We start from the raw sequence: 17,806 nt of genomic DNA, 5'->3' as shown, positions 1-17,806 counted from the left end.
TAATCCCTTTCTTAATGCATGCCAATATTCTGTTTGCTTTGTAAGCAGCAGCTTGGCATTGCATGCCATTGCTGAGCCTATCATCTACTAGGACCTTTTCCATTCTAGATTCCCCCAGAAGTTCTCCCCCTAGTGTATAGATTGCATTCATATTTTTACCACCCAAATGCATTATTTTACATTTTTCTACATTAAACCTCATTTGCCATGTAGTTAATTTTGTTCAGATATTCTTGCAATGTTTCCACATGCTGCGGAGAAGTTATTGCCCTGCTTATCTTAGTATCGTCCGCAAATACAGAGATTGAACTCTTTACCCCATCCTCCAGGTCGTTTATGAATAAATTAAATTGGATTGGTCCCAGCACAGAACCCTGTGGGACCCCACTACCCACCCCTGACCATTCCGAGTATTCCCCATTTATTACCACCCTCTGAACTCTCCCTTGTAGCCAGGTTTCAATCCATGCAATCCATGCAGTATCTACATTTTAGTCTAAATAACAGAGTGTACCTGTTACTGAATGTGAAGCAATGCAGCACTTTTTAACACAAAGCTGACAGAACTGTTATTCTTTAAGCTGGAGAGATACTAAATTAAGGCAGTGGCAGGTCTGCCTTTTAGGGTTCTTGCACACAGTACTGATGTATGAACAGTGACTCTTCTTGGCAGAAACATCCTGTGCATAAAATGTGTGTATGGTCCACATAGTGCATGTGTATATGCAGGTATACATGCATAACAATTATTCTAGCTCCCAGAATTCAAATAATTGTATCTAATATTCTAGGGGGGTGGTATGATTCATTTATGTGCGTACGTGAGAAAAATAAAAACCAATAATGGCAGATTAATTTATTTTTTTTTAATGATCAAAATGTGGCACTAGTTTACTGATATTTACATGCTTGGGTGTGCAGGCCCACTGAAAGCAACAGGCTTCAGATCAGTAAAAAAAAAAGTCTAAATGCCTGAAAACATGGCATTTTTAGCACCTGTGTGCAAGAGCCCTGTGAAGTCCTGATGTGAGTGTGACCTTGAAAATGGCTGCTTTACCATAGAAATGTGTATAAAAGTCTGCGTTTATTTTCTGATAAAATAAATGTCTGTTTGTGTTTAACCGCATAGAACTACACCCACTCCCAGTATGCCTCTGTTTTGTAACAAAACAGTACCAGGAATAAGACCAGAAACCTAGTGCGGTGGGGCCTGTATTCTCGAACCCCAAGATTTTACGGCAAGTAAAAAAATCCAACGGGCACATTATAAACAAATAGGAACTGCCTGCAGCTTGACGAGTTGCCTGAGGGGCCTTACTCACAAAGATTGTATCAGATGAAGCCTGAACATCCACATTGTAAAACGTTGTCCAGGTGCTGAAAAGCCCAAAAAGCAGTCCCAGTCTCAATTATCCTTAATAAGCTTAGATGATGATCTTGTCTGAGCCATCGAAAATAATGGAATGGGAAACTGGTTTCCATTTGCAAGGACCATCTGTTATAAAAAAAAAAGAGAAACTTATGCTATGTACACAAGATCGGACATTCCAACAACAGAACCATCAATTTTTTTTCCATCGGATGTTGGCTCAAACTTGTCTTGCATGCACACACGGTCACACAAATATTCTCGGAAATTCCGAACGTCAAGAACGCGGTGAGGTACAACAAGCCGAGAAAAATTAAGTTCAATAGCCAGTGCGGCTCTCCTGCTTGATTCTGAGCATGCGTGGACTTTTGTGCGTCGGAATTGTGTGCACGCGCTTGGTATTTCCGACAACAAGTCTTGTTGGAAAATTTGAGAACCTGCTCTCAAACATTTGTTGGCGGAAATTCCGACAAGTGTTCAATGAAGCATATACACAGTCGGACTTTCCGACAAGCTCACATCCAACTTTTGTTGTCAGAAAATCCTATTGTGTGTACGGCCCATTAGTCTTTTTAAAGAAGGCAGTAAGGTAGACGCTCAAGAGAAATCTCCTTCTGATGTACTGGTTTCAGAGACAGAAGTATATTGTCCTTGCTGAGGTGAAAGGCCAAAACCTCCCTTAAGGTCTAGAGTCTTCTCCTTTCTTATTAGCACCTTGTCCTTGTTTAAGACCAGAGTGTTCTTTATAGGAAAGAAATTATCTTTTAGGCACACACCTCGACCTTGTGAGTAACAGTGCAAAAATATCAATGATAACTTCAACAGGCATTTTTTTTTTGGAAGGACCAAAAGTGTCAAATTCAAATGTCATGGGTAACAGCTGAATATACTGGGAGAGCCACATGAGAAACGCTGTAAAAACCTCCTAATTAAAGCATGGGAGGATATCAGTCTTTGGAACGAAATTGCAATTGCCAAGATTTGCCCCTTAATTGTACTTTGGGCCAAATGCTGATCCAGACCTAATTGCAAAAAAGGTCAGAATTCATGTCACAGAATATTTTCTGGGTTGAAAGGCTCTATCCTTGCATCAAGTTAGTCTTCCGTGTGCAGTGGTAGACCTTGCAGGAATCTGGCTTTCATTACTCTAGGAATCATCAATTCAGATGGACCCCTGTTCTTCAAGACCTGAACTTCAATCGCCATGGCGTTAAAGCCAGCAACCATGAAGCAGGTTGGTAAACTGGTACTTGGGACAGGAAGGCTGAACAGAAGACTCTTGAAGAGCCTACAGAGCCCTAACAGGAGTCTGATTAGGTCTGCGTACCACATCCACCTAGGCCAATTTGAAGCAATGAGGATCACCCAAATATCTTCCATCTTGATCCTGTAGAGCAGACAGAGTTTCTGGGAAGGAAAGGCATAGATTCCACAGCGCCACCAGAGTATCTACTGCTTTCACCAAAGGATCTCTGTTCCCTGGAGACAGACCTGTCCAGTGTGCTTTTGCATCTGGAGACCAGAAGATCCATATTCAAGATTCACAACCTGTGACCTGTTTTGGAACAATTCCGTGTAGAGCCCATTCCTCAGATTCAAGCACTGCTGCTGGGAACAAATGCCTGCCAGTTTTCCATGCCAGGGATGTAAATGGCGGACAAGACTTGGAATGTAAAGTTCTGCTCAGGTCAAAATCCTTTCTTTTGTCGGCAAGACTTCTGGTTTCTCCCTGCTGGTAATCTAGTATGCGGATTTCAATAGGATGTGCAGGAAATTGCAATCAGGGCAGCTAAAATAGATTATGAAACACATTGTGGAGGAAAAGAAGAAAAAAAAAATTTTTTTTTTCAAATATATTAATAGTAAGAGTTCTGAACAGATCAGGGGAAGTTGGTCATAGGTGACAGGGAGAAGGCAACTGTATTAAAGAGAAACTGCAGTCTGCTCACATAATTTGTAATAAAAACATTGCCATTCTGAAGCTCCAATCACTTTGCATATTATTTTATATGAAGTGAAGGGTTAGTGTGTGGGTGTGGCGCTGTCCTAATTCATAGAATACTTGGTAGATCGTGTGTAGCCAAATCCCATATGTAAAGTCGCACGTAAAGTATAGACCAAAATTGTAAATAAAAAATTCAACGAAAATAAAACCAAACATAAAACAGCAAAGTGACCCCCTTTGGAGTGTGTAGGTGTAACGTTGTCCTAGTTTAAAAAATACTTTATAAGTCGTGTGTAGCCAAATCCCAATTCTGGGTCAGGGTGACGTTTTAGGCAGCTTCTTTAACCCCTGCGGGGGTAATGCGCAGTCACAGTGTATACCACTGTGCGGCAATCCACGCTCTAGTTGACGTCCCTATGACGAAACGCGTAGGGTGTGGCCTATTTTGACGCTTTTGCATCATCTCCCAGAGGATCACCAACTTAAATCTGACGCTCTCCTGTTTTGATGACATTTGGTTGCCTATTATAAACTGCTTAAATGTGAGTACCATTCTGTCATCTGCATTCAATAAAGAGTGTTTTATGGTTTTACGCTATGGAATCTCCTCTTTCTTCTCTTATGCCTAAAACGTCACCGTGACCCAGAAACAGCCTGTGGATTGCCGCACAGTGGCATACACTGTGACTGCGCATTACCCCTGCAGGGGTTAAAGAAGCTGGTGAGTGTCCGCATGATCACAAGACACGAGCACCTGGTCACCAAGATTAATACAAATACCTGCCTTGTTTTACAAAGATGTCAAGTTTTTCACTTAAGTTGCACTGAGCACTAGTCACGATTTAACCTATGTAATTATTCAGCAATGTTATGTTTGTCAAAGACTTTTAAATCAATCACTATATGGGATTTTTATGCGGATGGAATAGTTTTGGCTAAAGTCATTTTTTGATTTCATCCCCTGTTCCCCTTCCCCCTCCCCCAATTCAAAGGGGGCCAACCTAGCCGTTAAATTTGCTATAACCGATTTTGTTTATATTTTGTTTATAATTTACATGCGACTTTACATGTGAGATTTGGCTACACATGACTTAAAGTATTTTTTAAACTAGGATAACGTTACACCTACACACTCCAAAGGGAGTCACTTTGCTGTTTTATGTTTGGTTTTATTTTCGTTGAATTTTTTATTTACAATTTTGGTCTATACTTTATATGCGACTTTACATATGGGATTTGGCTACACGCGATTTACCAAGTATTCTATGAATTAGGACAGCGCCACACCCACACACTAACCCTTCACTTACCTTCTGTTTTTTCCACCTTGGTGGAAATCACATCTGTGGAGGCAGCAGTCCTTTATGCGATTTCTTCCATTGTTTCCATTTTCTCCACTAGGACAACGTTACACCTATACACTCCAAAGGGGGTCACTTTGCTGTTTTATGTTTGGTTTTATTTTCGTTGAATTTTTTTTATTTGCAATTTTGGTCTATACTTTATACGCGACTTTACATATGGGATTTGGCTACACACGATCTACCAAGTATTCTATGAATTAGGACAGCGCCACACCCACACACTAACCCTTCACTTATATTATTTTATATATATTGTGATTTTGTACTTGCCAAATATGCTGCAGAAATCTCCCTCCACTAAGTCTGGCTGCAACCATATTAACTGTGGGCAGCTGAAGCTGCTGCCTGTTCACTTCCTGGATTTACACAGACACACAGAGGTACACCTTCAGCTCTGCTGCCATGCAGCTTTCATTGGCCCTCTTATGACTCATCCCCCCACCCTTCCTGGCAAACTGTCAAGAGAGAGAGAGCTGTGCATGATGTCATAAGCCTAGGCTTTTTTCCAGACAAGAAACAGGAAGTGGACTGTATAAGGTGTTTACTGGCAGAAAAAAAGTTTTACTATTCAAAGTTAAAACAACCAGGGCAGAAGTTTTAATAGATGGACAGTTGAAAAAATGACTGAATGTCTGCTTTAAGTACATTCTTCTCTGTTTATACAAATGAAAAGGAAGGATATAATAAACAAGACAGTAAAATTAATAGTATATTGAATGTACCCTTTGTGGCTGACAGAAACTGGTGTTCAAAAAAGACTAGAAAAACTTAATGTGAATAAATCACCAGGGTCAGATGTTAAAGTCAGACTATTATTTACAATTTTTAAGGACCGCTTACTGACTGGAATGACACCAGCTGATTGGTGAAAAGCAAACCTGGTACCAATATTCAAAAAAGGTCTGAGCAATATACCTGTAAAGTACAGACCAGTCGGCCTAACATTAATAGTATGTAAACTATTATAAGGGACCATATCCAAGAATTTGCTGATGAAAATAGTAGTAACCAACATGGATTTACAAACAACAAAAAAACTTCATGCCAGACCATTCTTTTACCATTCTTTTACCATTCTATGAGAGGAGATAAGTTGTAATTTGGATAGAGAAAGGGCCTATGGATGAAGTGTATCTAGATTTCCCCAAGGCATTTCATACAGTACCCCATAAATGCCTAACGTGTCAAAGGCAAAACTTTTTTTTTTTTTCTCTAGTTTTTGATAGAGTGGAAAGGTATTAAACTCTGGTCAGGTTTTTATTGCTGCTTGTGCCCCTGTTAGGGAGATTCACCCCCTCTATTTGTCCTGTTTACCATGATCAAAAATGAAGGTAAAAAAAAATTCCAAATTTTGGGTTTACACCAGAACAGTAATAAGGGGGGAATCTTCCAATAGGGATACTAGTTCTAGTGAAGGGAAATCTCCCTAATTGGACACAGATGCCAAAAAGAAGAAACATTTCACCCCTCTTACTCTAGTGCTTACAAAAACCAAAAACTCTGCGCTTACTCTATTAGGATAGCAGCTCACACAACAAAACAGAAAATTTGTAAAGAAAAACGTGCAGCGCTACTTATAATGGGAAAATACAATCGTTATATTGCATGCAGTATAACATTAAAGACACATAGATATAAATGCCACACACTTCATGTGACCGTAATATAAAATGCTCCAGCAGATATCATGTGACCCGTTGTATAAAATGCTCCAGCAAATATCTGTTGGGTATAAACAAGTTGCAAAGAAAAAAGTCACTTGTAAATAAAATAATTCCGTATCCCGTGTGAGTGGTTACTGAGACCGCAGACAGATATAGTGTGTCCCCCACATGGAAGCAGTGCAGGCTTACCGGATAAGTTGGACTCATGCAAACATACGCTTAATGAGTCAATAAGGCTTATATTGCCAACCGGCAATGGAATAGGTGGTTCAGCCAGATAATGATGTAATCCGGATAGCATCAAGGATTTTCACTAGGGACTCCCCAACTTTTAACTTGGTCTCAATGAAAGTGACCCATAAAAAAATAGAAGGGGACCATATAGTATAATAACGTTTGGTGTAACCAATTTATTTATTTAAAAGTAGAACACTTACATTTTCCAAGATAAAAAAGCGCTTGTAATAAAATTATGGCAGGCAGTGGAGTCACATGAAGTGTGTGGCATTTATATCTATGTGTCTTTAATGTTATACTGCATGCAATATTACAATTGTATTTTCCCATTATAAGTAGCGCTGCACGTTTTTATACACCCCTCTTACTCTATCCAAAATGGAAAAACAAAAGTTTTGTATTCAGTTACACTTGAACATTTCAACCAAAAACTTTGCCATATGCACTTTGATAAGGGACCCATAGGGAAAATAAGATGGGAGACATCCACCAACCCATCCACACAGTAGTGCAGAGCTGGCAGCATGAACTCCAAGGGCTCCAAGTTGTTGTTTTTTTTTTTTTTTTGTATAGTCCATTCCCTTAATTTTTGACAGACTAGCATCACAGCTATTGCAGGTTGCAATGCATGGCCTGCCAGGGAAAACAAGATTCCAGAAAGTATCTGTAAACCTTTATCCTGTTTTATCTTGAATACAGTAAATATGGCTATGAAATCAGGTCAACCTTTCCCACTAGATAAATGATATCCATTCTCTTAGGAACCTCGCACAAAAACTAAGGTATGCTGGGATTTGGAGAGGTTATACAAGACTGGGCACTGTTTTTTTTGTTTGACAGTGTCCAAATCCTCCTGTAGGTAGCATTATAACCCAATTGTCTCTGAACCTTGTGTCCCTCAATTAACATGAAATAAATAATAAAATTCCTTTTATGCTTCAGGTCTGCTGGTAAAGACAAAAAAGCCATTCAGGCTTCTATTCGACGCAATAAAGAAACAAACACAGTTCTTGCCCGGCTAAATAGTGAATTACAACAACAGTTAAAGGTAACATTTGGTTGCATGCAGTGTCTTACATTATATATAAATATGAACAGAACTATAGCTCATAGAATGATCAAATGTTAAAGTGGAACTTCACTCTCTTAATCAACATTGACTATATTTAATCCTTATGCGGCTAGCATTAGTAAAGTATATCATATTTACTTGTTTTAAACTATATATTATTTATATATATATATATATATATATATATATATATATATATATATATATATATATATATATATATATATATATATATAAAATTACATTTCTTCGGTTACTTCCTGATTTCCAGGCCTAGAAAAATGTCACACATCCCAGGAGAGGGAGGGGGGGGGGGGGGGTTTCTCAGCTATGCACACCGTTTTGCCTGCGTTCCTGAGCTAAGGGAGGGTGGATTTCAGGAAGTAAATGCTAATGAAGTAAATTAATCATCTGCCTTACTCAAAATAGAAGCAAAAGCAAAATAGAGCATGGAGACATGGCTGAATGGGAGAGTTTGCTTTGAATACTAAAAAGGAATTAACATTTTTGGTTTGTGGTGCTCAGTTGTGGTGTAGTTCCGCTTTATTATAGGATACACCTTTGTTCTTATTTACATAAATGTGTGTGTAGTAGTATGAGCCCACAGCAGTGGACCACAACATTATTTATCACCACAGTTTGCGCATACAGCCACATGTACAATTGTGCAATGGCTGTGTTTTCAATTGCCTTTTTTAAGGTGGCCATAGAGCAATTTTCTTTCCTGCGAGAAAATCACTCGATTCCCCCATCAACACAGTCAGTGTTAATGGGGATTGCCTCCTGTGGAGCCATTGTGTTCTCCCGGTTACGGGGGGCAGGGGAAGCAGTCCCCGCCAGGAGAACACTGTGATTACTGCTTGGTGCTTATAATAGCCAATAAGAGCAGAAGATCCCGGGAACCGCACATCAGAACAAGACCTGCTGTGTGTAGACAAGTGGCAGTCTCAGTCTGGACCCTCACCAGGCCATGCCCCCATCACATTTCATTCTGCCCACTGGAGCTTATGCATGAGGATCCCCATGAGTAAGCTCTAGTGGGTGGAGTTAAATGCATTGTGGCCTGGCAGGGGTCCAGGCTGAGACACCTGTCTACACACAGCTCTGTTCTTGTTCTGATGTGCGGCTTCCGGGATCTTCTGCTCTTATCTGTCGTTGTCTGGAGCACTAGCAGCAGGCACAGGACTACACTTCCTAGCAGCCTGAGCGGCTCACATACTTACTGTGGTTATAATAGCCGCTAGCAATAATTACATGTAAAATCCAGCAGGCTGGCTGTACCCAAGTTAATCGATCAATCAACTTGGATACATTCAGACTGCCCATACATGGTTCAAATCTCGACTGGTCCCTGCTGAACCGGCTGAGATTTGAACCGTCTATGACCGGCTTTACTGATTTATTTCTAATAAATATTGTCATTTTGACTGATTCATGCCTAGCCTAGAACTACAGTATGTGTTTTAGAGCTTTTCTGTAACTTCAAAAACCCCACTCCAGGAAATGTTTCACTGCGACCCCCTCTAACTGATCCCATTCGTAAATTAAAAGTTAAATCCCTGTTTTAACTTGCCTGAAGCCACAATCATGTGACATCACCATCCCTAGTCTTCTCCTCTTCTGTTTACTTCCTGGAAGAGTAATTCTTTGGGTGTCCACATTACTGCCTGTGAGATGTGGACACTTCTGGTTAAATGGCCTCCGGCGGGGTTCTCTCAGGTGAGAGGAGGAGTCATTGTCATTGCAAGAGGCCAGCGGTCTTGGGCACATCACAGTACTGGATCAGCAGTCCCCTGCTCTGGAACCAACGGCAGTGAGGGACCTGGAGGGGGTACTTAGTTGAGTATATCTGCTTTCACCAGGTAGGAGGGTTAAAAAGCGTATCAGTATAGATTAGAGGGGGTGGGAGGGAGATACTGAAAATAAAACATGAAGGTGATATTGGTGCGTGCTTATTCGACAGGTAACTAAAGCAACATCTTTGTACATAATAGCTGTACAGCAGTATTCACCCACCCATTTTAGTGCTGAAATTCTTCTCAATAGATAGTTCTGATATCCGATAATTAAGTTTTATTTTGTTTCAGGATGTTCTTGAAGAAAGGATATCGTTGGAAGTTCAACTGGAACAGCTACGACCATTTTCTCACCTTTAAAGCAGCAACTGCAATCTGTGAAAAAAGGCCTGCCCTAAAATAGACCCGGATTTCCAGCTCAGCGTGATTGAACATCACAATGATGTGCCTCTGTTCTACTCCCATATTCATATTACCCTACACTAGACTTTATGAACACTTTCCCTGCCCCCCCCCCCAAAAAAAAAACTTGCTATTTTGTAAGCATGGACATGCCTACTCTTCATGTATGGATACTCCAAGGCTTATTTATTGAGGTAGTGCAAAGAGCACATGTGAGGAAACCCACAGCAACCAATCATATGTTAGCTTTAAGAAGTCTACTTTCAAGTTAGACTAACCAAAATAGACATAACCTCTGTGGGCTACAGAACATTGTTTGCACTATGTAGCTTAATTTCACAATCATGATACACATCTCTTTTGTACATGACCATGTTTTTGATTTATTAGCATATGAAATCTGCAATTCAGGAAAGTACCCAACAGCACTGTATCCTTTTGACGAAAAACTAATATGTATAATGGTGATTGACAATCACTGCCATAAGCTTAATGATAAAATACTAAACTATGTTGAGTATTTGCACGTCTGAGCTGTTTATTAATGTCAGAAAGTTCTTCATCCATTGGATATGGAGAAGTGTTTTTTTTTTTTTTTTTTTTTTTTTTTACCCCTAACTGTCAATGTTAATCAGGACAGTTTATACTTTTCCAAAGCAGCGTGTCAAAATTTCTGGGTTTATTTTCCAGCTTGCCTGAAGGCCTTACTCCTCTGACCTATAGAAAGGCTTTACTAATAGCAGCAATCTCCCTGAGTGTATACGGCTCTTCAGGTTGATGTACTGCAATAGTTTTGTTCTATATTGTATTATAAACACCTTTTGATCTCATATGTAAATTTGCATTGGAAGCTGACTAACAGCAATTATTGTATTTAATAGCTTATTCTGGCTGTGGGATCCTAGATGTTAAACTGCACGGATGTATCTCAGCAGAATCAGAACTAGCAATGTGTGATTTTTACACCAATAAAACAGCACAATATTTTACCTGGTGTGAATTTTCAATGGATTTGTAAAAAATGCGGCAATTGTTTTTCCCTGTGGGGTCCATGTGTGTGGAAATTGAGCGGAATAGTCCCTCTAGTTTAGTAATTGAAGATTTAAAATAATTATAATTGAATAGCTTCTTCAGGGCCAAGGCAAACCTTTTGAACTGTTTTCAAAACTAAGGAACACATGTAATGAGAGAAATTCAGGGCTGTAAGTGCTGATCTTGAATTCTCACTCGCTGACCTTCTCTGGCTGCTTTGAGTCACTGACTCCAAACAAAAATGCTGAGTAGAAAGGCAGAGAAGTCATAACCTGTGATCCACATAGTTCCAGATTAGTGACTGTGTTGAAAGCATTGGATTAGCATGACAGCCCACCAGTTAGTATTTTCAGTTGGCAAGGTCAGTAATAGCAAACTCTGTGTTCTCTTAAGTGTCCTTTAACAAAAACAAAAGTGTTGTAAAATTATGCTATTGCTTCCCCTGCTTAGTGTGTATGGGAAGTGGTGTTACTCAGCTATCGTGGAATCGTTTTTCCACACCAGATACGTGCATGATGGAGCAAGTCTGAAATGTACTTCATGTTACTATAGCTTATCCATCTGACACAATGGCTTTGATTCTCTATTACCTTCCTGATTATTGTTTTATTATTCTGGTTTTAATAATCAGGAAGAAATGCTCAGACTATATGGCCTTTTATACCGGTCACAGTATCACCTTAAGGCCTCATTTACATGTGACGTGTTCTCTGAAGAGCAATCTGTGTTTGGATCACTCTTCACAGAGCTTTTTGGACCCCGCACAAGTGCCCCCTTTTACTTGAACAGGTCGTGTTTGAAAGTGACAGGGGGTTTAATTCCTGCCACGGCTGCAAAGCAAAGTATCACAGCCGTGGCATGTGCACACTGCTGGCAGTAAAACTGTGGCTTAATGGCAAGGTTTTATCATCCCCTAACCTCAAGTGTAAACAAGCCCTAATAGTGCAGCCAGTTGCCAAACCAGTATAGCTAGAAACTGTTTCTGGCTGCACTGGTTTGGCATGGCAGTAATCGGGAACACTGTGTTCCTGATAACTGTCACGCAAGTCCAAGTGTCTCCAGAGCAGTGTATGTCAGAGATGGTGTTCCTGATCACTGCCACACCAGTGCCAGTGTCACTAGACCAGTTTAAGCCAACAGCGTCCCTGATCACCACCACTCCAGTTTCATCAGACTAGCAACAGTGTTGTTACACTTGTCCTTGGGGTCACTAGACCAGTGTAAGTCATCAACAGTGATCCGGAGTACTGCCACACCAGTCAAAATGTCACCAGAGCAGCCATTGCCACCATATCAGTACAGTGTCACCAGGGCCAGTGCAGCCAGCACCAGTGTTCATGATCATCAGCACACCAGCGTTGCCTCTGCCTGCCACCTGTACTGACCCTGACTTATTTATTGACCATGTTTCTGCCTGCTATCTGGACCAATCATTTGCTTGTTTGCTGACCATGTCTCTGCCTGCCACCTGGACTGACTCATCTGCACATCCCACTGACTATAATCCGGGGAGACACCAGCCTAAGCCATCCCCTGCGGGCCACTGCATTCCTGGAACTACAGGAACTCTCTTGTTCCTTTCTTCAGCCTCATGAACTTCCTGGCCAGTGAACATGGGATTCCTGGGGGCAGCCACATACCAGTAGTCTAGGCTTGCTTGGCTTGTAGGAATGGGGACTGCTATAGGTGATACTACACTAAACTATATTGACCGCTTGTACAGAGGTGACCATTGCAATACATTGGTTTTGTTACAATAAGTTGACTTTTATGATACACAAGTTATACACATAGTCCAAGTATTGAAAGTCTCACACGTGGTATCCCCATACCAGGGAGGAGAAGCAGAATGTGTTTAGGGGTGTAATTGTAAGTATGCCTATGTTAAGTGTGTGAAATAACTTTTTTAAATTGGAGACTTTGAAAAAAAAAAATTTAATATCTTCATATTTCTAAAAATTGTGACAAACTATTACATCAAAGGAAAACTCACCATGCTGTCTACTAACCTTGGACTTACTAACCTTATACCTTGGACTGTCCACTTTCTAAAAAAGGGGGTTATTTGGGGGTATTTGTAACTGTCCTGGCATTTTAGGGCCTCAAGAAATTAGATAGGCAGTCAGTACATCAGGACTGATCAATTTTCAAAAATATACAGTATACTATGGTACGCAGACTAAATAATATACACCTATTTGTTTTTTGGGTTTTTTTTTTTTGTTTTTTTTTTTTGTCACCAAAGAAATGTACATTATGGCCACAATTTACAAAAGGTTTTATTTGCAAAGTTTTATAACCCAAACAAAGAACGTTTTAGTCAAAATGTTCTGTCTTGTTTCCTTTTATATAGTTAAGTCAACAAATGATATAAAATGTATTTTGGTACACTGTTGTAAGTATATGTCATTTAAAGTGTGAAAGCACTGAAAAATGGCCTGGGCAGGAAGAGGGTGAAACAGTCCAGCCTTTAAGTAGTTAAGACTTCTCTTGACCAATGCTTCAGCTTTATTAAAGGATAAGTTCACTTATAAAAAGCATGGTTTTTTTGCAGGTACATTATTTTAGGCAGGCAATTTATTATTTTTTTCTTAGGAGCCTGCAGAACATTGCACCTGCAATCAGCAGATCATGGATTCAATGTCAGGCTCCTGCAGACATTCCGTACAGCTGTCTGCCCGTACCTCCTATGCAGGCAGTTACTGAAGTGCAGGAAGAGTAATGAACTACAAGCTGCCTGCCATGGTGGCAGAAGGGACGGCACCACAACACATAGGCAAACCAATTGGCTTTTAGCTGCATTTGAGTAAAGCAGCAGCCAGACCTCCTGCTGGGAGGCGGAACTGTGCAGATAGCAGTGTAGGAGAGGTTGCAGCGTCGCTGTTCTCAATGACACAAGGCAGGGACAGAAGTAAAACAAGTCACACATGCTGCCTATGTGTCGGTGGTGCTGCTGATCCGATGCTGACCCCTGCCCTGAGTTCTCACTCTTTCCGAAAGTAGTGTCCTCTCTCGGTCTCTCTCTGAACCGGACTGGGCCGCTCACTCTGTCCATCCTGTCCCTCCTCTGCAGCCCGGCCACTCCTCTGCTCACTAGCCACTGGGTTCCCTTCCCCAGCTCTGCATTCCATTCCCTGCAGACAAACTAAAGCTTCCATGCTACGCGGCGTGCCCTCTCTTGTATGGGGCGCAGGGTGGAAGTTTTAATTTGCTTGTTGGAGGGACAGATAGGTATTGGATCCAGATTTTGCCACCCCCCTACCCTGGTGCTCTAGGCAGCTGCCTGACCTGCCTATTGCTGGCGCCGCCTGCTCAGTCTTGTATTATATCTACCCTGACCTGCACATGCACAGATCAGAGTGCATTCCTGTCATGCTCTGGTTGCCTGAATGACTGATTCCCTTATGCATGCACATAACATCATTCATTGGCCGAAAACCTGGCATCCGAAAGTGGCCAAGTAGAGGACTGCAGCCAGTGAGGCATATAACCACCACATCACTGGAAGGTGCAGATATTTCTGGGGGTTTAGTTCCACTTCAAAGGAGAGCTATAGGCAGCCTAACACGTTCAGTTAATAGTCTCCAAACTGTGGCCCTTTGCATTCCTTTATCCAGGCCATGGGGCACTGATCCTCCCACTGACCCCAATGATGACGCATCATTTCTTCCACTGACACTGGACACTATTCCTGCCAATGACACCAAGATTTGGGCACTATTCCTCCCATTGATGGCAACAATTGGCACTATTCCTCCTCCTCCTCCTGACCACAGACAGGATGTAATTTCTTTATCGTACATCATGGGACACAGAGCCACAGTAATAACTTGTATGGGTTATATGGCACCTTTAGGTGATGGTCACTGGCACACCCTGAACAGGAAGTTCAATTCCCCATATAACCCCTCCCCTTACCGGGAGTACCTCCAATTTTTCGCCAGTGTCTTAGGTGTTGGTCACGAGTAAAGATGTGCTGTGCTGAGTTCCGCTGGAATATTCCTTGCTGGGGCAAGCCATGCAACCGGATCCATTCAAAGTGTCTTTTCCAGACCGAATTGAATGGTACCCGGGCCGAAACTAGGTTTTACCTGTAATGTTTCTCTTTTTATAGGCTGGACCCTGGGATCCAGGATTTTTTTTTTTTTTTCAGCCATATTCATGGCGGGGTGCTTTTACAGGCCCAGGGCTGTGGTTTCCCCGATAAAAAGGGGGCCCCAGTCCCTGAAGGTTTTCTAACGGAGCTCACCATGAGCACTGAAGATTGGGTCTGTTACCACAGAACCCTGCAGCTGGATAAGGTAAAGGAGATTCCTAAGGAATTTTTCTAATTCTTATGGGTTTTTTCTCCTTTAAGTAAATGTTGTCACGCCTATAGTCACCACCGGTGGCTGTCAAGAGCACGTACCTGTTCCATGCTTGTCAGTCTCGCTCTGTGTATCAAGCTGTGCGCTTCCTCTGGCCTATGCTCCAGGTAAAGTCGTGGGAAAGAGGTATTTTTCTCCTAGGAATGTCCCCCAACCTGAATAGCTTTACTCCAGGAAGAGGGAGCATGGTGTCAGACGACGGTATGCTGCTCCTGCCCCCATTACAGTGGTCCCCTTCGGCGGCTCTCCTCCACCCCAGCCCTCCTCCATGCGGTCCTTGCAGGATCGGAGCCTGCTCGCGCAGGAAAAACAATCTAATTTGAAATAGATTGGGGGGCGTGGTGTGTGGTCGGAGGAAGGGGCAGGGCTTAGCAGCATTCCTAGGCGCATTTACTTAAGCATCAGGCTGAGCTTAATAGCAGCTGCAGTTGCTGGACTATTGCTCAGCAGTGGGTGCATTTTTTTGGTAGTACCTCTGCGTTTGTGCTTGGCACTATGACCAGAGAAGGTGGTACAAATGCCACAAAAACCAAGGACTCAAAGGGGTCACCCTCAGGTCCTAAGGACCCTTCCTCTGCAACACCATTCCGATCTAAGGAGGCTGGTCAGAGTGAGCCATCGGGGTCATCAGGGACTGCAATTGCTTCCGACACTTCAGCCCCTGTCTATTAACTGAGCAGGTTTTCTCCTCAGCTATAAGTGGTTTAGAGGAAAGATTAGTGGTTTTAATCACATCCTCACAGAGTGGAAGAAAACGCAATAGGTCCACTTCTACCACCCAGGATCCGCAAACAGCTGTGGGAGGGGGAAGATGAATCCCTTTCAGGGGACCGCGAAGAGGCTGATGATTCCTCTTCCGAGGGATCAAGCGGGGAAGGACCTTCTTCATCTTCACATGCTGAGAGGTTGCTGGTGCATTCTCTTACTGAATTGGTCCGCTCCACATTCAAGCTACCCTTAACGGAGTCGGTTGAAGAGCCCACTTCCTGTTTGGGTTCACGAAAGCCTCCGCAAGCCTTGTGTGCCTTTCCTGTCCATTTTTTACTAGAAAAGCTTATGTATTCTGAGTGGGATCACCCAGATAAGCACTTTTATCCTCCCCAAAAGTTTTCAACACTTTATCCTATGGAGGAAAAATTTACTAAGATATGGCGTATATCAGCAACTGATGCTGCGATATCCTCTGTGAATAAAAGTTTCACTTGTCCGGTTGACAATGTGCAAATGCTTAGGGATCCAACTGATAAAAGAATTGGAATTCCTGTTAAGAAAAAAAAAAAAAAAAAAACATTTTCTCCTTGGCAGGTACAGTGGCTCAACCTGCAGTAGCAGCAATTGGGGTATGTCAGTCCTTGAGAGACCATTTGAAACAGGTACTCAAGGTGTTCCCTGAACAGCAGGCCCAGGAATTAGCTGAGCTGCCAGCGGCTTTGTGTTTTGCCATTGACGCAATCAGAGATTCTATTCTTCGAACCTTTCGCCTTATGCTTGGGTTGGTACATATGCGTAGAATCTTATGGTTAAAAAGTTAGTCAGCCGAAGCGCCATGCAAAAAGCTCCTGGCTGGTTTTCCTTTCTGTGAAAAGCTGTTTGGGGAGGATTTGGACAAATATATCCAAAAAATATCAAATGGGAAAGTACCCTTTTGCCAGTTAAGAAGCCAGTTAAGCGTAAATGTCCCTCATTTAAACGGGCTCTTTCTCCAGTGCCAGGGGCATCAGCCTCCAGGCAGTCGCGACGGCCTCCATCAGGTTGAAGAGGTAAACCTCATGGTCAACCCAGGGACATAAGAAGTCCTGGGGGAGGAAACCCATACGACAGAATGCTAAAGCCTCCTTATGAAGGGGTGCACCCGCTTGCTCTAGTGGGGGGGGGGGAGACTTCTGCAGTTCTCAAAGATCTGGCAGGAAGAATTTTGGGACAGATGGGTGGTCTCCACAATAGCTCTAGGTTACAAACTAGAGTTCTGAAAATTCCCGTCTCCTCAGGTCAAATGTTCCCAAAGATCCAGAGAAAAAGAAGTCTCTCTTTCTAGCGTTAGACTGACTTTTGTCGCAAAAAGTGATCATGGTGATCCCCGTGGAAGAGCCGGGTCAGAGTTTTATTCAAACCTTTTCACGGTACCAAAACCAAATGAGGATGTCAGACCTATTCTAGATCTCAAAGATCTAAACCCGTTCCTGAAGATTTGCTCTTTTCGCATGGAATCAATCCGATCAGTAGTCTCCATCCTAGAAGGGGGAGAGCTTCTGGCATCAATCGACATCAAGGATGTATACCTGCATGTACCCATTTTCCCCGCTCACCAGAAGTATCTGCATTTCGGAGTAGGAAAACTTCATTTTCAATTTGTAGCCTTGCCTTTCGGTCTAGCTACTGCTCCTCGGGTATTTAAAAAACTTCTTTTTTTTTTTTTTTTTTTTTTTTATAAATTCTTTATTTTTCATAGAGTTCACATTACAATTCCACGAAGTCATACATGACATTTTATATTACATTCCCCTAGTTGTGTACGTTCTATTGCTTAGTGGATTAATACTTATCTTGATGTGAATTCT

The 17,806-nt window shown here is 41.9% G+C and overlaps 1 protein-coding gene across 4 annotated transcripts in view; it reads left to right on the top strand.

Moving 5' to 3' along the window:
* REPS1 (RALBP1 associated Eps domain containing 1) overlaps nucleotides 1-10,838 on the top strand; it is a 259,774-nt gene extending 248,936 nt beyond the window's left edge. For all 4 annotated transcript variants that reach the window (XM_073627386.1, XM_073627384.1, XM_073627387.1 and 1 more), the window contains 2 exons: nucleotides 7,522-7,627; nucleotides 9,739-10,838. In XM_073627386.1, coding sequence (XP_073483487.1) covers nucleotides 7,522-7,627; nucleotides 9,739-9,807 — 175 coding nt within the window. In that variant the 3' untranslated portion in view covers nucleotides 9,808-10,838. The remainder of the gene's footprint in view (nucleotides 1-7,521; nucleotides 7,628-9,738) is intronic.
* Nucleotides 10,839-17,806: the final 6,968 nt, after the last annotated feature.

The sequence above is a fragment of the Aquarana catesbeiana genome, linkage group LG04 (assembly GCF_042186555.1).
Source record: "Aquarana catesbeiana isolate 2022-GZ linkage group LG04, ASM4218655v1, whole genome shotgun sequence".
Lineage (NCBI taxonomy): Eukaryota > Metazoa > Chordata > Amphibia > Anura > Ranidae > Aquarana > Aquarana catesbeiana.
This window is presented reverse-complemented; position numbering and strand designations above follow the sequence as displayed.